General features: G+C 38.8%; 1 protein-coding gene across 3 annotated transcripts in view; it reads left to right on the top strand.

Annotated features, from left to right (window-relative positions):
- Positions 1 to 202: 202 nt before the first annotated feature.
- The window catches only part of LOC139743238 (CMP-sialic acid transporter-like), a 38,789-nt gene continuing 18,364 nt past the window's right edge, over positions 203 to 20,627 (top strand). Inside the window, exons 1-2 of one of the 3 annotated variants that reach the window (XM_071653733.1) lie at positions 203 to 396; positions 13,130 to 13,177. In XM_071653733.1, the coding sequence (XP_071509834.1) occupies positions 381 to 396; positions 13,130 to 13,177 (64 nt within the window). In that variant the 5' untranslated portion in view covers positions 203 to 380. Of the gene's footprint in view, positions 397 to 8,056; positions 8,217 to 13,129; positions 13,178 to 20,627 lie in introns of those variants that run through there. The other 2 variants (XM_071653732.1, XM_071653734.1) reach the window with 2 other exon arrangements.

Below are 20,627 nucleotides of genomic sequence, written 5' to 3'. Positions count from 1 at the left end.
CGGTCTCCCATGGCGAGCTGTGCATGCTTGCAGCTTCCACGTACCTTACGTACAGTACATCCACGCACGAGTCGAGACTGTGTGCATTGAACATACAATACATTTGCGTTGACGTTGCGGCTGCTTGCTGGCTACGGCTCTACTGCTGCTGCATGCGCAATGCACTGAGCTAGCTGTAGCTGTACGTGTACGTGTGTGGTCGCTCGTTCTGCAACACATTCCCACTCCCTCTGACGACCGAAGTCCCACCTTATCTACTGATTCCAAGTGACAATCCACCATTGCACCGTAGCAGAATACTTGGCGACAACCATTTTTCTATTTAATCAGAAACGGGCATAGGAGTTCCACATCATCATCGTTAATCTCACATCACCAAGATGGCATCCACCAGTGGTAAGTATCATGAATTCGTTTCCTGGATCAGTGGATGGAAACCATCTAATAATCAGATAGCCATAGAACACTGGTCACTGTCTCTCTAACGTTAACGTTAGAACTTATCTCATCAGTGAAATGCCAATCTCTAACCCATGTTGAACGTATGCCAGTTGTTAAATAGCATGGTTAGGCAGCTGCTTAGTTATGAATATGGCCCATTCTCAGTAAAAGCGTGCAAATACGGAATTTTGGTGTCGCCGACATTCCATGACCGTTTGCGGTTCCCTGAAACCTATTAGATACTATTTAAATGTTTATAATATATCACGAGGACATTATTTGTTAAAAATAAACACGATCAAATGCGGTTGTCTGCCTTTTTGTATAAAATTTTGCTGTTAAACTTCGTTAAGACCCCCAAAACGCAGTGTCGCCGGCTATTTTAGAATTATGTTTTATTGCTCCTCTCCGTCCACAAACACACTTTCCAAATATCATTTGCATGGACGATAAGCAAATCATATGTGCTAATCACAATACTCGAAAAGTTCCAAAATTTCTATTGACTTTTTTTTTTTTTGCCTTTTGAAACCTGTCGCCAAATTCACCGCCAGATACGTTACCAGTTTCTTTAGTGTTACAGCATTGCGAAAATAACAAGACTATGCACTGACCCTGAGTATATGAAACCCTGAGGATATACTTCATACATTGCAAGTACTTTTTGTGCAACAGCTTTTTATTGAGAATACGGTACAATGTTTGAAATATCGGTTTTCTACATTTTTATTTGGACAGATACGTTACATACATTTCACGCCACCCACTGCGACAGATATTGCAATGTCAGACAAATTGTATATTATACGCTACTCCTCGGAATGACGCATCGATTCAACATTAAAGTTTAGTACAAGTGAGAAATATTCGGTAGATATCGCTCTCATAATATCATGATCGACCATATACGTTACCACAGATACGTTACCGCAGATACGTGACCGAATTTTGTTCGTTGGTCTTGTGCTTCCACGGGATCAAATCTGGTCAAAATTCATCCCTTCACATTACATGCTTCGTTTTGTTGGACCTCAGGATTATATTCTTACACCAAAAGGACAGGAAGTTGAAAAAGAGCAACACTTCCACATGATTTTTCTTTCTGCGTCAGTGTTTCACAACTTAATGCCAAGTTTTCCGACAGATACGTTACCACATAATCAAAATGCTGGAAAAAAAATTGTACATGTTTTGACAAACAAATCTTTGTGTGTTCACAAATTCCAAAGTTTTAATCTATAAAACCCAGCCACTCTCATATTCTATGCAACAACTTTTAATGTTTATTTTACAAGACGAAGCTATGATTCAGCATAGCATTTTTTTGCTTTTCAGATTTAGCAGATACGTTACGTATTATTCAGGGCACCCACGGTGACAAATAATGTTATGTAAAACAAAGTGTTTATAAAACAATTCTGCATAGAATGACGCTTCTATAAAAAAATTAAAGTTATGTTCAAATGAAGAATATTCAGTAGATATTGCTCTGTAACTTCACCGACGGATTCATTTACGGTACACCAGATACGTTACCTAACTTTGAAAGAGTAAAAACTAGTTTATGAAAAGCTTCCGAGAAAAGTTTCAGTGTTCTGTTGCATATTTATTCTAGTGTTTTTCAACATATGAAGAACTACTCAAGATTCATTGATAAGTTGAACAATTATTTATTCATTTTCATTAAAAGGGGTGAGCCAAATACGTTACCATAGATAAAACAACGTTTTAGTATATCAAGTTCATAGAGACTGTACCTACTTCCTTCTAAGTGCCTGCAAAAATATATTTTTTAAACCTTGTTTGCATTATCCATCAAAACTTAATGAATATTTATAGTCAGATGGATAAATACATTCAAACGTAAGATGAGAATATTCTGTGAATGAAGAACTCAGCTCTCATATCTAGGGCTCTTTTCCACTACATTTCATAGTTTAAATATTAGTACAATGTTTAAAATTGTTAATTTGGGCTTACATCATTCATTTTTACATCAATTCATAAAGTAAATAACTAAACAGGTAATATTTATTAATTCATACACAACTAAAATTATTAGTTATATTTTACCAGATACGTTACCAAAGGCAATTCGATGTTTTTCAATAGTTATTTTCCCAGGAAAGCAATTCATATTTGTTTCCTGTGCAAATTCCAGATCGGATCGTTCCCTTTGCATGATTTGTGGCATTCAAAACTTTATTTGTAAGCGAAATTTGTTAAAAATACAAAGTGAATCTTAAGGTTTTATTTTATTTCAGCAGAAAACATATTTCAACCTACCACACAGAAATAATTTCTACCAACTAGCAAGGGATGACAACGTCTTTACCTCTTGAAAAATCCCAATATCTTTAGGGGGGACAGATGTCTTTTCCTGAACAGAAATTGGATAAAAACAGTAAATTTAATTCAAAGTTAGGAATCCATTACAACATGTAAATTTGTGGTAACGTATCTGATTGGTGATCAAAAATCATATATGATGCTCTATTTCAATCCATTTTTACTCAATGAATGGCCATCATTTAGAATGTTCCACTTTTTGTTTCGTATTTGACTGGTTTTGAAGTTACCAAAAACACATCTTTGAATGTATTACTTTGTGGTTGATTTTTCGGTTTTACTCACGTGGAATTGAACACTTAATCTGAGAATGGCCCATATGTTAATTGTTATGATGTCTATTTATTATCTAAACTTAATTCATCTACTTTTAGACCCTATTTTTTAATTGCATTTTGTAAATTGTCACTGTTTGTGTTGGGCTTGATGTTGTAGAGTTTCTTAGATCTAACCGTTAAAGTTGGCTAAAGCGATGTTACAACTGTAGTTCCAGTTTTGTATTGTAACGTTAAAGTGGAACCCTGGAATCCCTACTCACCATCACTGACAGCCACACTCGTGCGTGTGACTATTTAGTAAGTATTGAATTCTAATTTCTAGAACTCCAAATGTGAAACACTTCTCCTGCCCGGCACATACATCCTTCACATGACCATACAACGTTGCTGGTTTACCCGTACAGTTGATTCTGAGTAACGTTAGGGTTCCTATACCGACGGAACCAAAACAGAAACAGAAACAGCAGCAGAAACGTTCTGGCTAGGTATAATACACTAACGTTAGATTAATGTTTCCACAGCACAGCAGCTGCACAGTTAGCCTGTGCTGTGAGAGGCCAGTTGGATACAGCCCCATCAACACGTAATGTTCATCATGGTAATATTCAAGCGCTACCATGTCCATTATTACGATGAACATGACTTCAAAGTTTTCTTACTTTTTTTTCTAGACAACTTTGTTTCCTTAAAATGATAGTTTCATTTCCTTCTCGTCTTTTCTCCTTGCTTTTTTCGGTCTTGTCACAAACGTTTTTTGAAGGCCCACATTCAAAGGTCACTGGATACAGCCATACATACTGTACATATATAGGCCTACACACAGAAAAGCTGGATATATCAGCCGTATGGGGAACCTGCTGTGTGTGTGTGTGTAGCCACATCACATGCGGCTACACGTCGTGCCTCATGCGGCTGCATGCTAGCTAGTGCAACGCTGTTCACATCAACACACAACACGTAAACTCTAACACGAGCATATTGCCATTACACTATCGACAAGTTACTGCTTTTATTGTGTTGCTTGCAAACATCAAGGTCAAGCAACATAACACAAAGAGCTAAAGTGTGCATATTTTCTGAATAAGCACTACATGCTTGTGTACGAGTATAAGCATGAAAGTCAGAAAACCCTATCCAGATACTGTAAAAATGGAAATTTTTGCGGTGTTGAAATTTTCGCGCATTTCGCGCAACTAGAAACTAGCGCGAAAATAAAAGCATGCGAATATTTTTGCTTGTCATATGTTCCAGTAGTTGACGTTTTGATTCCGCGGAATTAAAAACACGCGAAACTCTTCTAACCATGTGGAGCGCGAAAAATTAGTCGCGCGAAAAAATCCACTTTTACAGTATACATGTATGTTGGGCCACAAGTCCTTCTCTGTTCGCAGTTGTAACAACTGGAACTCCTTGCCAGATGCAGCTGTCAGAGCAACAAGTGTAAATCAATTCAAAACTATCCTTGAGAAACACTGGAACAGCCATCCCCTAAAGTATGTTGTACAGCCCATATCAGAGGGATAGTGAAACCTGGAGGGGCAAATAAGCAACGCTTTACGTCTCTACATCCAAGTAAACTCCAAGTAAACTCCAAGTAAGCATACAGGGTCCACAAGCCACCCACTAACTTCTCTATGCTGCACTGGTGCGGCTGGCTGGCTGTGTTGTTTCTGGCGGTCGATTGCGAAATCAGAACGCACCAAACCTGAGGCCTGACGTTTTTGACATGACAAAATGTTTTTTTATACCCCCGCTAAACGAAGTTTGAAGGGGGTATATGGGAATCAGCGGACGGTCGGTCGGGCGGTCGGGCGGTCGGGCGGTCGGGCGGGCGGTCGGGCGGTCGGTCAGGCGGTCTGTCCGTTGCAAATCTTGCGTCGCGAACTTCTTCCTCAGTTTTCAACCGATTCCCATAAAACTTGGCACAGATGTGTGCCTTGGGTTGTAGATGTGCAAGACGTATTTTTTGACAGTACCCAAAAGTACGTTGCTATGGTAACGGCATATTATGGGCAAAAATGGGTACAAATCTTGCGTCGCGAACTCCTCCCACAGTTTTTGATCAATTTTTATGAAATAAGGTACAGATGTTCATCTGAATATGTTAATGTGCAAGACACATATTTCCGCAGTGGCAAAAAGTGCGTTGCCATGGTAACGGCATGTTATTGGTAAAATATAGGGCAAAATGCTTCATGGCAAAACTGCTTCATCAGTGTTCTTCCAATTCTCATGGAATTCATATTGAATGTTTGTCTTAGGATATAGGTCAGCATGACACATTTCTTGACAGTGACAAAAAGTATGTTGCCATGGTAACAGCTCACATATTATGAGCCAAAATGATGGAAAATTTTGTGTTGCAAACTACTTCCTCAGTTTTTGCCCAATTTCCATGAAATTTGGTACAGATGTGTGCCTTTGGTTGTAGATGTGCAAGACGCATTTTTCGACAGTACCCGAAAGTACGTTGCCATGGTAACGGCATATTAATGGCAGAAGATCAAGGAAAGATCTTGCGGATTTAACTACTTCCTCAGTTTTTTGACCAAAGCTTATGAAATGTTGTTTGGCGGGGGTATAACCAGTCGCTGTAGCGACATTTCTAGTTTTTTTCTTTTTACATCGCATGATAATGTGGCTACAGTGATATCCAGATTCTCCTTTGTGTGTACAGATACAGTCTAGTGTATCAATACATGCGAGTGGCTGTACCCAGTTTCTCGGGCCATGGATACAACCACACGTGTGTGGCTTGGTGGTAAAGACACATGTGTGGCCGTATACTGTCTTCTTAAAGGACAAGTTCACCTTCATAAACATAAGGATTGAGAAAATGCAACGATATTTGTAGAACACATCAGTGAAAGTTTGAGGAAAATTGGACAATCGATGCAAAAGTTATGAATTTTTTAAATTTTTGTGTTGGAACCGCTGGATGAGGAGACTACTACAGCTTGTGAGTCATATGCGTACAACAGTATAAAGAAAATATAAAAGAAAATTCAACATATTTTCACTTTTTTTCGCATAATAAAAGAGCAATTGACTTGACTCTTTCTAAAGGCAGGGGGAAAATATTATCCATAACATTTATCGGTAACGAGTCAGGGGAATGTGTACTTTTTTCAAAAGATGAAATTTTGTGAAATTCTCTTTATATTTTCCTTATATTGTTGTACGCATGTGACATCTAAGTTATTCATACACTGCAGTAGTCTTCTCATCCAGCGGGTACTGCACAAAAACTTCAAAAATTCATAACTTTTGAACGGATTGTCTGATTTTCCTCAAACTTTCAATGATGTGTTCTACTAATATTGCTACATTCTCTCAATCCTTATGTTTATGAAGGTGAACTTGTCCTTTAAAGAATAGATGCTCAAATTGTCTAATCTACAGTCCTGTTTCATTTTACAGGATGGCCTGAGTAGCTATGGCAAAAATGCCAACTGTAACTGTCTGGATAATTACCCACGCCGATGAAAATCGGCAGGGGGTTATGTAAAGGGTTCCGTATGTTTGTTTGTTTGTTTGTTTGTTTGTTTGTTTGAGTACAAGATAACAAGAGAACGGGTAAACGGATTTGCACAAAATGTTCAGGGGATGTTTGGGTAATGGCAGGAAAGAATCGATTAGATTTTGGTGATAATCGGTTGACCCTTGCAAATTCTGTGTGACCTTGAAGTTTTGACCCCATGATATAGTGACCACTCCGAAAATTTCCCGTTTCTCACTTTGCGATTTTCTGCTACCATACGAACACATAAACTCCCAAACGATCCGACTTCGCTGCTCAAATGTTCGTAAGAATTCCGAAATTTACGTTAAGGCCTTTTTGAGGGACTATTTCCTTCTAGATTTATGAAAGTTCGTTCTCCGTCGTCACAAACTGGCCCGTATTTTGATGATTTTTCAAATTAACATTGATTGTTTTTTTTTCGTTGGAGGAGCATTTGCTCGGTCAGTTACACTGCACGATATGCGCGCTCAATGTCAATGCGTGTGCAAGGCCGCCTAAAATGCATCACGCTCTACACTGTTGGTGCAAAATTGCATCGGGGACGTTGCGGCGCTCGTTGGTGACCGAATACTGGTGCAGTAGACATTTGCATTCAATTACCCCTTGCATTGAATAATTTCCGTAGACACTAATCATAGGGGAAATTGCCTAGGGAGTACGTAAATTTTGTTTTTCTTTTGCGCTTTTGTGGATACCATCAAAGATCGTACACTCATACGACCTTTGATATCATCACACTCTCGGCTTGCTATGAGCAAAATATCCCGCAAGAAAACGGCGTATTTCTTGATTTTTAGCGCTTTTTCGACGACCCGTCGCGTAGACAATATACTCTTAAAACTGGACTTAATTCGCGCGCGCTTGGAAAAGTTCTGATTCTGCACTTTTGACGGTGGTATTTGGGATTTTCGATGGATTTTTGGAGGAGACTAAAGGACTTTCCTGATGTGAATGAGTGTTACCGTATGTGAAATGATGTGATTTGCGTGTGATGTGACTGTAGACCCAAAGATCGTACACTTCAGTGTACGATCTTTGGTAGAACTCACAGGCTGGTGATAAAGCACACTGGCAATTAAGTGACCGAATTCTGGTAGATGACCGAATGCACATTATGTTTACCCCGACTTTGTACAAGGCGTGGGTCTGCCGCCTTTGACGGCCCCTCTCTAGTTATGTTATGAAAGCAGTTAGACTTCTACTGCCAGCTGTAGATGTTTACAATCTGATTCATTGACCTTGTGTAGAGCATATTTATTGAACTTCCACAAAGAATCTGATTCAGAATCATTCAAAGATGAATTTCCCAAGGCAATCAATTTGCAGTGTAATCATATGACAATCAATTGAAATTGACCCATATTCTTTCAAGAGAAAAAAAAATGAATAGAACAACAGTATTAATCAATATTATTGATCAGTGGATTAGTCATTGTTTTAGTCAAATTTCCAGTCAGTGATTGAATAACATCATCATAGTGATGGTGGACCATTTGTAAAAGCTTGCAATGGGCAGGATATTCTCAGGAATGTTCTCCCTCAAGAGAACAGTTTCATTTAAATGGCCAAGAAGGAAAGAAGGGCATTACGACGCACTACATTCAGGAGGCATAGAGACATTGAAGGTGCGTATAATACACGTGTACGTGCATCAGCGCTGATATGATACTTTAGTATCCATGTAAATATCTCAAATTCCACAAAACCAAAGTGCACCAAAATAAAGGAAATACAGTAATTTCTCACAATAATTTGAACCAGATTGGTTATGAGAAAAAGTTTAAATCGACATCGACTTGCATGTCGTCACTCAAAATAACTCACATGTTGCGAGCTTCACAGGGTATGCTGCCAACGCAATCTGAAACTGAAGTTAGCCATCTAATTTTACACAAATATGAGATGTTTTCATGTCACCGCTCAGATCAACTTGCTCTTTACAAGCTTTGCGGCATACGCTGCCTACACAATCTGAAACTGAAGTTCGCTATCAAATTTTGTGTGAACATGTGGGTACCAGAATTTGATGCCAACCTTCAGTTAATATGCTGTGGAGCTAGTAAAGAGTGACTTGCTTTGAGCATGCGAGTCAACATCCATATCAATGATTCCTGGTAACAGATTAGGTTGAATTTACACAATGAGTGATTGGAGATTAGATATTGGTTTACACATATTTCATGTAATTTTATTGCAGTTTGGTTATGCGGAATTTACGATATCTACATGAACACAAAAGTACATTAGTGCCGCTGTGTCTAGTTGTGCAGGTAGCTAATTGGTAATGGGCTTGTTGGGGATGCAACAAAAATGGCTAGCACAGAATCAAGTTTAATGTACAGGCATTAGTCTAGAAGCACTTTGACTAATAGAATGTATTATGAGATGATGACTTGTCAGGAATGTGAGAATGCGTCATCAGAGTTTAGACTTTAAAGTGCTGTTTCAAGGAGGCTTAAAATCCTGAAACGACATCTGGGCCTTGCATTTCAAACCCTATACATGGATCATGCTAGATGTTCCATACCTCTCATGCTGGTCGTCATCATGTAGTGTGTTCTTGGATGTTTTGTGGTATGATCTGTTTCTTTAGGCGTTTCTTCATCAGCCCGAAGTTCAAACTAGCGGGATATAATTGCGGTCTTGGAAAATAGCCCGATACCGCGAATGTGCGTCGTCGGCTCGAACGGCCCGCTTAGGGAAATTAGCCCGAAGTTGATGCATGCGCACTTTGCATCACTACTCTGCTTAGCTTGCGGTTCGAAAGTGGATTTCCCCGCGCAAAATCTCCTTTATCACCGTATGTACGATACTACAACCAGGGAGGTGAGCAGTACAGCATATTCTCTCCAAAGGGGTATCTATAATGCTACTCTGTCCAGTGAGGTATCTTATATGAAATTAACGATTTGCAATGTTTAAAAAAGCCCCAAATACACACAATCTGCAAGAATCTTCAGTTTAGGTAGAGTGGACCAGAAGAAGAAGAAGTACAAAAAAACAGCCAGCGTGCATGGCACTGAGTTTAACAGTGAGGTGAGAGGAGTCACGAGTAGACCTAGTTTAAGTACACAGATGTGATCCTTGAATACACCATTCGTGTATGTATACTATACACAGTCACTAGCTTGTACATGCGCTTTCCATAGCCAGCTGGCTGACCGGATCATAAGCGTGGAGGGATCGAGAAAATTTCGGGCTGATGGAGATGCACCCAAAATAGCGCGCTATTTCACAAATTAGTGCTCTAGTTCACGAACTAGACCAAGATTTTGGGGAAAATTTTCCCCGATCAAATAGCGCGCTATTTGCGTCTTCACTACACAGATAGCGCGCTATTTTGACATCGGGTTAGTTTGATAACCGCAAGATAGCGTGCTATTTTGAAACTTCGGGCTGATGAAGACATGCCTTTTGTGCTAATGACAGCCATGTGTATGCACATCATGACAAGTGGCCGTTGAAACTGATGACTGCACTGCGTTGGTTGATATGGCAGTCATGAATGCTTCATACACAGGCTGTATGTTGCAGTAGGATGTATTCTGTTTCTACGTCTGTCAATCTGACGGACTGTTCTTTATTTCTAATTCTAAAGTACTTCTTGTTTACAAACCATGGCAGAAGCGGCAGTTTAAAACATGGAAAGGTTTAACTAAACTGTGCTATCATTGCAAGTTCTAGACTATATTGTAGACCACCTCAGGGAAAGCCACACTTCAAACTGAGATGAATTCTTGCAGTTCTTCAGTTAAGTGAGAATAGAGGTCTATTAATGACATCTATAAGGTTCTGTGAGTCATTTAGATTGAAACAAAGATTTTAATGGTCTTAGGTGCCAAGTGGAAATTTCATGTTTGTATAAGTACAAGTGTACAAGCAGTAGACTGAAGTACAGGAACTTAGTTTTATATTTGAGATCAAAATATCACATCTAATAGTGTTTCCATATTCAGACGTGATTTACATGTATACACTTTTATCATCTAGATTCTGACATTTTATACAGTTGTCAGTGTTAATTGTAATATTTTATGAGAAATGATACTCTTATCTTGTATTGATGTACAGTAGCTGAACCCTGTCTATGAAATCATGTTCAGATATGAAGTTTCTTCCATAATGACTAAGTTTACACATCATTGTACATTGTCTCTTTTGTGGAAAATTTGACACAGGTAATCCTTGTATAAAGAAATCAGAAGGGCTCCCCCCCCCAAAAAAAAACAAACAACAAACAACAACAACAATAACAACAACGTCAACAACCAAAAAATACCCAAACAAACAAACAAACAAACAAATAAACAAAAAACATAAATAAAACAAGGAAATCCCTGTAGATCTTCATGGAAAGAGAGATCAAAATTTGCAACTGATTGACAAAATTTCATGAATTAGAATGAAATTAAAACTTACCATATAACTGGGCCATCAAGAACATGAATGAAATACACGCTCCCATTAAGCCCCGCCCAGTTATACCGTTTTATGGTCGCCATACGTTCAGACGCACAATGCTGATTCGTTATCGCGTTCTAGTTCGAAACGATGCTCTGACCATCGTTTCGCTATACGTCGTTTCGCTATACGTCGTTTCGTTAGTCAGTGTTCAGACGTATAAATTCATCGTATAGCTATACCGTTTCGGTATAGCTATACCGTTCTAGTATAAATTTCTTGCGTCTGAATGCCCTGTAACTTTTAACTTTAACTTTTGTAACTGAATGCCCTGTTTAAAAAAAAAAAACAAACAAACAAACAAACAAAACTTTTTTTTTTTTTTTTAAAGAAACCTGTACAATATACATTGTGCGATATACATTGTGCACTTTTATGCCTCGAGTCTCATGTTTGTTATGAGTGAGAGCCTACCATAGATGTGTGAGTACATTGTATACTCTCTGGAGGTTCTGCACAGTACAGGAAGAAGGAGAAGATTACCAACAGCATACTACCTTTGAAATGAGAAAGAAAGGTGATGGATACATATGTACGTGCCATTTGCTGTGCAATGTCAAAACTGCATCTGCTCTAACTGTAGTAAGGAGACGAGAGCCAGTGTTAGTTGTCTATTTTTTTTTTTTTTTTTTTTTTTTTGTAGCAATATATTGTTATCATGACCCTGGAAACTGTGCCAGAACAGTTCCATATTCCAGAAAGAGAAAAATGTAGTGATTGAGCACGTCAGTGCCCCTTATTCACGAAAGTTATGAAAGTCTGTGATCCTTTCCACTGATATAATGTAGTTTAGGCTATGTTGCACAAACAACGAAAGAGCATACCAAAGTCGTCATGATCATGTCTACTTTGGGATAGCTGTGTGCCCCCCCCCCCCACCGTTTGTCATCGTGTTGTTCATGTGGAATGAAGATCGCTATTCAATTAAACAAGCTGAATTGAATCCTGTTTGAACAGTTCAAAGTACATGATGCTGTGTACATGTACTTTAAAAAAAGGGTACACAAACTTATCATATGTTGTAAAAATGCATTCAAGAAATAAATATGTGTGAGGTTTACTTAATTCAATTTGATGCATTTTTTTTACTCATACAGCGTACACTGTACATTGTACAAACATTTTAATCTGCACGATCACAGAAAACATAACTACAGCACTTATCCTACAGGCATTTTGTTAAAGCAGGACCTACAGCTTAGTTTCATCAGTTGTGCTAAAGTCTGTTCATTACAACTGTAGATATTGGAACCAGAAGAGTAAAGGTAGGGACATGTGTATTCGGAGATGATAATTAGGAAAGATATTGTACAGCAGGAAATACTATCACAACCAGCAAGGACTGCTTTACCACACATTCTTCTTTATGGTTCTCAACATGCTTGGCCATGTTGAAAACTTAAAATAAATAGATGAATAAATGAATAACCACCATCAGGGGCCAAGGAGTGGAAACAGGAGTGTGTGTGTGTTGGGGGGGGGGGGGGGGGGGGGGTGGTGCAGGTCCCTACACAGTTTGGCTCTTTGAAAAAGAACAACTACAACTACCACTACAACTACAACTACAACTACAACTACAACTACAACTACAACTACAACTACAACTACAACTACAACTACAACTACAACTACAACTACAACTACAACTACAACTACAACTACAACTACAACTACAACTACAACTGCAACTACATTACAGCTATAACTACAACTACAACTACAACCACAACCACAACCACCACAACCACAACCACAACCACAACCACAACCACAACCACAGCCACAACCACAACAAACAAACAGCAAAATAATTCCCCCCCCAAAAAAAGTGATTTTCCAAGGGTTTTGTCCTGATATTCGAGTTGAAATGGTGGGGATACCAGTGACCTTTGACACTTGCGTCCTGCAGCTCCCCCCCCCCCCCCACACACACACACACACATGCACTATTAAAGATAAAACATTCGGACCGTTTATCGTGAGACAAACCCGAAAAAGAAAGAAGACATCGTAGGCTGACTATAAATTGTATACTGCACAGTGGTCTCATGCAATTATCTCTGACACTCTCCACTAGACTCCAGCAGCAGCACATCTCAAGTATCTACAGCCACAAGAAAGAGTGGTAAGGAGTCTACAGCTTTATCATCTCTACTACAAATTATCTTTTTATCATGGCAAAATCTTGGTGTGAAAAAAAAAAGTCTTTGAACCCTTCGCAAGATGAAATGCAGTGGTAGTTGCGCATAGCTCTCCACGTCTGCAGCTTGGTATGGTGTAAGCTTGGATACAGGGTACTTTTGTATAAGTGTGTCTCCTTTTTTCCTTTTCTCTACTTTATATATTCTATCGATATTTTGTGAATGAAGGGCATATTTGTGTTAGTAATAGATTATGTTCGTACTCTATTGCTGCCAGATATTTCCCCATCTCCACTTGTGACTTGTGTAAAGGGATGGTATAGTATTGGTGGAAATGAAAATTGAGCTTTTAACTTTTTGCGAGATACTTGGAAACCACTTTGAAATGCTGCAGAGCATACCAGTCTAAGGATGAATTCAGAGTTCATTTGATGAAAATCAGTTTTGAGATGCCTGAGATATCTGAACACAAAGTAAAAACAAAGCGATCCTAATAAAAGGTGGGTCCTACTTTTTATTTAGGATTGTTTCATTTCGATATCTCGGCCATTTCAAAACCAATTTTCATCGAATAAACATTGAATTCTTGGAATTATATAGAGTGACACACATAAGTATGCATACCCTCCTCATTGTGCAATACTGCTCTGTCTCGGTAGCTGTAGGTCCAATCAGTCTGAAATTACAGACTATTGCTGCCAAGATGTCAGCCTACCTGATGTGAAATTTGCTGAATTTTTGATAATTTTTCATGGATTTACAGCTGTTTTATTTGGACTATATCTTTGAGGTTGTCCTTGAAGGACTGGAATTTTCACTGTCAATCTGCTGGATCGACAAAATGGCAAGAAACAAGGGGAAATGTATTTGTTTCAGAAGGAAAGAGGGTAATTGAACTATGGCAAGCAGCTAAAATCATTTGAGAAGTTGCACAGATACTAAACAGAAAAGACAAAAAGTAAAAGATTTGTTACAGCCACCTGGGCTAAGAAGGAATAACATCTTTCAGACAGGAAGCGGAAGGTTAAGAAGAGCAAATTGACTGTCCTACCAAAAAGATTTATTACTGCTTTTGTTAAGAACAATGTTATCAAAAATCAGAGGGAAAGCAGCTCATACTAGTAACTGGTAAATCTTAGGCATGAATACAATTCTGTATTTTCTGATTTTTGCAGTAAGAAAAAACTATGAAGTTTCTTTAAAAAGATATGGAAGTTGTGAACACTTTAGTCAGGTTAATGCCATGAGGTATGCATACTTATGTGTGCCACCCAATATACTCTTTCATATTTCATAACAAGTTTCTCATTATCTCACCAACAAGTTACAAATCTGAAGCCACGTCTCAACCAAAACTATACCATCCCTTTAAATCAATCCACTAGAAAGTGATTCAAGTATAACTTCCCACCTGTATGTCTGTCCATCTTTATATGTGTTTCTCCGTCTATCGTGTATGTGGGATCTGAGGAGCTTGCTAATTTGGTACAAAGCTTACGTATGTTTCAAGTGACATCCCTCCTGTGTGAAATATGTTAATATTAATCTTTGGGAGTATCTCTTGAAGTGCAGATCATATAACGCTTCTCATATTTGTCATCATTCTGGCGTCCTACATTTGAACGGGGTATGGCACAGTATCTGCTTATATGTTTTATTTTTCCCAAGAGACATTCTTGTCTATGAATGTTTATGTTTTTGTTTCTCTCATTTTGTGCATGTTGAGAACCAATTATATCATCTTTTGCTCATTAAAATTACTACAAGTGCAAACATGCTATTATTTGATCATGAAGTTTCAGTACAGCATCATGACGTCTTTTTGCGCAGTGTCGTGATGGGTAGAGATTTTCAGAAGCAGTCATATTCCATGCATGAAATACCAACCAAAGATTTTGTTTACATAATTATTTTGTCTTATTTTGTGTCATTTTAATGCATGACAAGTTGACCTAGAGTTACATGGTGTAGGCCTTAGAAATCTTCATGATATTACAAAGATGTGTAAACTGCACTCTAGAACAATGTTTTTACAGATTGCATGAATACGCCCTCTTCTCTGTCATAATTTATGATACTTTTTATGTTCTTTGGGTCTTCTATGATACCGTTAAAAGGATTTGTGTGAAGCCTCACTCGAGCTTTGAAATTGACACGAAGGTGCCTTGTGGAGAAACACTAGGTCAGATGTGATGATCCTAATTTTTTCTTTAATATACAGTGTATAACATCATTTTTATGATGTGTATCATGATCATAAATATTGATTGATTTTGTGACAAAAAGCACAATATATCTTATACATTGCTGACATTCATGGCTCCAAGCATAACAGTGAGTAAATGTGTGCATGAAGGAAAAAGCAACATTACAGCTTATTCTTTAAAAATTGTCTTCACGCTAAGTTGCATTTTCATTGGTCACTTCCTTGTTTGAATGGTTTCATCAACAAATCTCATTACATAAACCTCAGTGTTGACTTATGGCAGTTGTAAACTAGCATCTTGAGAACTGTGTCCCTTCACTCCTAGCAGTAATTGCACAGTTATTGCAACAGCAGTGTGAAAGCTACCACTTTTCCGGTATGATATCAATAAAAACACAGGACATTTTGTTAAAGGTACAGTTTACCATTGGGAGCAGTGATTCTAAAAATGTTCAAGTTATCACATTGGATGCATCATGTGTAGGTCAGTTGTATCACCAAACATCCCACCATATAAAAATTTGCAATAAAACCTAAAATATATGGAAAATATAAATGGAGATATCACTGTTTTCCTCAATAAACCATAACTGTAGACGGTTTAGTCGTAGAAACACTCTTATTTTAACTGTTGTTTACATTTTGAATATTTAACAATACTTAACATTAATTATCCTAATGAAAATTTTCACATTGGTTGTTTCTATCCATAACTCACATTTTAGAACTGTATTTTGAAGCACTAAAGCTGGGTTTTTGTTTCACCTGCAAATGGTAAATAATGCCTTAAGATTTGTGTGTTTGTCAATAAGAGAAATATGAGGTAAGATAACACCTTATTGACTTTGCATGATTAAAAAAAAGGAAGAAATCAGGTAGTGAAAACATCTTCAGCTTTAATAGCCCATAACTTTCTTGATTCTGTGCCTGATAGTGAAAAAAATCTGTATCATCCTGTGTGTATGAGTTTACTCATTCTAAGAACTAAAGACACCAGCTTCCTATTAGAAAGCATGAGTAGGGGAAGAAGCACAAAATATACCTTAAACCATGCAGCCTAAAAGAACTTGACTATCATACCCACATAGGTCAAAAAAATTTGGATGTTCGTAATCCGTAATGCAAAATTCAAACTCATATTGAAAAAAAAATACTGTAAAATGAGGAATGTCCACATGCATTTTTAATTGCGCGAGAGCCAAGATTCAGGAAATTAAAGTGCATGCAAAAGTTCTTGTCTACACTATATGCATTGAATGTTAAGGCAACTTGCGAAAATTTCATGCCACAAAAAAAGGCCATCGGCTCCAATTCGCTAAAATTTTATGCTGCGAATATATCTTGTTTTACAGTAAAGTGAACAAGATTTGTCAAATATTTGAACACATCATGTGTTGCTTATTGGCTGTTCTGTCCCAGGAATATGAATGGGATATCTCTGAACCATTAGTGTGTATTTCTTTGTGTTTGCACTTAGCCTGAAATGAGTTAATGCAAAACCTAAAAAAAAAAAAAAAAGGTCTGACAAATCATCTGGTTTGGCCCTCTGTAAAAAAAATTGAGTGCTGTGCAAATATGGTCTAGTTTGCATGGTTGCAAGTAACACATGTATTCATTTATGAATGTTAACATTCTGCAGAAAAGGTCTGGTGAGTTACAAATTTAATGATGACTGAGATGTAAAATTCTCAATTCTTTTGAGATGTATAATGTGTGTCCATTATAGTGTGCAATGTTAATGGAATGTGAAATACAACTTGTCAAAAAAAGAAAAAAAAAAGAAGAAAAGATATGTGGTACATTAATGTACCTTGATTTCTGTTATGCTTCAGATTAGGTCCATTCTGTAAAAGTGGAAATTTTTCGCGGTGTTGAAAATTTCACTCATTTCTCGCAACCAGAAACTAGCACAAAAATAGAAGCACATGAATATTTTTTGCTTGCCATATAGTCCTCAACAACATTGATTCCCTGGAATTAAAAACACGCGACAATCATCTTACGCGGCCTAGCACAAAAAATTAGTCACGCAAAAATATCCGCTTTTACAGTACAGTACAACCAAAAGCAGTTCTTCACACACATATATGTGAATGTTATATCTACCCTGTATGTAAAAATGACATCTGCTTTGTTGATGCTATGGGACTTTTCTTGGCTCCTTGCTCCTTTGTGTTATTCACTGCCTTGTAAAGCTGTAATTGTTTCCCCCAAAATGATCAGGATATCATATTCATGATGGACGTGACCTGTGAAGGCCAGCCAAAGCTTTGTCTCCTATTAGATCCCTGACCAATCCCTCACTGTCAGCTGATTCTCAAACAATTCATACAAACGGCACAAATCCAAAGGCAGGGTGTTTGTGAGGAACAATAGGGCTGTTGACCCGGAGACTAATCTGACTGTACTAAATTGTAAAATTATGCATTCAAACCATAATTTCTTTGGGTTACTAATGTCCAAGGGGCCAAGTACGCTAAATGTGTTTCACCCATTGCATTCTTTGCCCACTGCATTGTGTGTGTGTGTGTGTGTGTGTGTATGTGTGCTGGGGAGGGAAGGGGAATTGTTACAAACTTGCAACCCCCCCCCCCCCCCACACACACGCACACACACACAATGGCATTTTTAGGCAGAATCATGATCCTAAACACTTAATGAAGCATTTTTTTTTTGGTGATAGATGAATTCAACTGTGTTTTCAAACGCATTTGCAAATGCCAACTCGAAACACTATTCAAAGGGTGATTTGAAACACGTTTGAGATCATGATCGCCTTCCTGCGAGTAGATGAAGGCAATGCCGTTTTGATACTCCTTTCTCCAAGATGGTAAGATCAACTTCTAGTATACTGTACGTGCTGTCGATTACCAAAAAAAAAAAAAAAGAAAAAGATCACGCCTTCGTTGACCTCTACTTCCTGGATCGAACGGCGCAAAGCAACTGCGTAGTGACAACACTCAAATCGCGATTATAGATAGTTTAGATAAACGCGGCACCCAAGAAGCGCATTTCAAACCACCTTCGTAAATGCCATTGGAAACACATTTTGAAACTTGATTCTCCCTCTCGAGTCAGATAAATGCAACCAAAGTCACGAGCAAAGCTCAGAACTCTGAGATGGCAGCAATAGAGGAAAAGGGAATGATAGCACCCACATAGGGAAAGGTCATCAACTTTAGGAATGTACACGTGTATTACAGTCTCATCTAGAGGTTTATAGAATCCAAACGATATATTGGAGAGAATAAGAACTGAATATATTTTCAGATTTTTTCATATATGTTCATGATCATTTTGACTGTTGGAGGAGGAAGAAAATGCAAGTTTTTTCTTCATCAAGCCAAATGCAGTTCCAGCTTAGATGTGGGTATGAAGGCTTTTATTTCTTCTTTTTTTTGATTAAGTTTGAATCGCTGAAGTTTACTTTTTATGATAATCCCCACTGTGGAGATTGTGGAAGAAAATTGAAATGTAAAGGCCGTGTCACACCTTTCCGGGCAAGCTAACCGGGCTTGTTGCGAGGAGGGATTTTCCGCAGGCAGGGAAATTTTCCGTGGGCGGACAAGAATGTTTGCGAGTTTCGCACCTGTTTCTTACATATTAGACACGTACTACTTGCCTTCCACTTGCGTGTATTCCGTGTGACCTGCTTGAGAGCTTTGAAACCGATCCGTTTTCTGTTACGAGTGACTTACAGGTACTGAAATGTACCTGCTTTGGAGTTGCCTGTGAGGTGCTGCTGGTAAGGGTCTCGTACTGGTGTTCTGTGTGTACCTCTGCGAGCGAACCCCATGACTCACTCGGAACAAGTTTTGAGCATGCTCAAGGCCTTGTCATACCACATCTGGGGAAGTTTTGCGGCTTGACTTGCAGGGAAACGAATTTGCTACCCGGAGCTCTCCGTAGTTGGTTCGCACCTGACAGTACCTAGTGCGTATCTCGCCTGTAGTTGCCCGGAGGTGTGCACGCAAGTCTGATTTAACCGCAGCCAAGTTTTGAGCATGACCAACATTTTTTCAGGGTGAGTCGCAGGAATGCCCGGAGAGGTCTATTAAAGCAGAACGCCAGGAGGAGGCCCTTAGCGGCAGCACCTCGCAGGCAACTCCCATGCAGGTACTTCGCAGTCTCGTATGCAGCCAAGATAATGACATTCTGTGGGATTTCAGCTGTTCCTTCAGAGGAATTCCTTCACTGAATTGTCAGCCCCCACGCGACTGGTACAAAGGTCACACAGTATACTCGCAAGTAGAATTTAGGTAGAACGCGTCCAGCAAGTAAGACACATGCACTGATTCGCTCAAATCCTTGTCCGCCCTCAGGAATGCCCGGTATGCTAGAAAATCCCTACACTCAACAAGCCCGCGTAACTTGCCCGGAAAGGTGTGACAGGGCCTAAACATAGTTGCGGGTAAAAAGATTTACGTGCGCACCTCCGGGCGACTTCAGATGAGATATGTGCAAGGTACTGTCATGTGCGGGTCATCTGCGAGTCATCTGCGGGGACCTTCGGGTAGTAAAAATTGTTCTTCGTAAGTCGTACGCAACGCTTGCCCGGAAAGGTGTGACACGGCCTTGATACCACTTGAAAGCCATTTAGGCTCGGAACAATCAAGTACAACCCGAAGAGACGATATTTACATGTATTATGCAGTCAAATTAGGCACAAAAAAAAAAAAAAAATTGTATTGGTGTAACGGGTCGTGTAAAAATAGGGTAGGTTGGTTGATTATTTTTGTCCCCGCCGAACGAGTTCGAGCAGGGGACTATGAAACGGGCTCCATACGTGTGTGTGTCCGTGTGTCTGTCCGTGTGTCTGTCCGTCCGTGCGTCCGTGTGTGATCAAAATGTTCAAAATTCTACTCCTTCGCCATTTCTATCCCGATTTTGATTCTGTTTGCTTTATATGATAGCACTACATGGGAGCTTCAAAACTTGTACACAGAATTTCAGTTGTGACCTTTGACCTTGACCTTTGACCTATATTGAACATTTTGCTTCAAAATGCTACTCCTTTGCCATTTCTAACCCGATTTTGATTCTGTTTGCTTTATATGATAGCACTACATGGGAGCTTCAAAACTTCTATACAGAATTTCAGTTGTGACCTTTGACCTTGACCTTTGACCTATATTGTACATTTTGCTTCAAAATGCTACTCCTTCGCCATTTCTAACCCGATTTTGCTTCCGTTTGCTTTATATGATGGCACTAGGTGAGGGCTTCAA

This window comes from Diadema antillarum, unplaced genomic scaffold (genome assembly GCF_040938485.1).
Source record: "Diadema antillarum isolate AM-2024a unplaced genomic scaffold, OU_Dant_1.0 seq00001060_RagTag, whole genome shotgun sequence".
Taxonomy (NCBI): domain Eukaryota; kingdom Metazoa; phylum Echinodermata; class Echinoidea; order Diadematoida; family Diadematidae; genus Diadema; species Diadema antillarum.
Note: the sequence above shows the minus strand (reverse complement) of the source record. Positions and strands in the feature narration are given on the sequence as shown.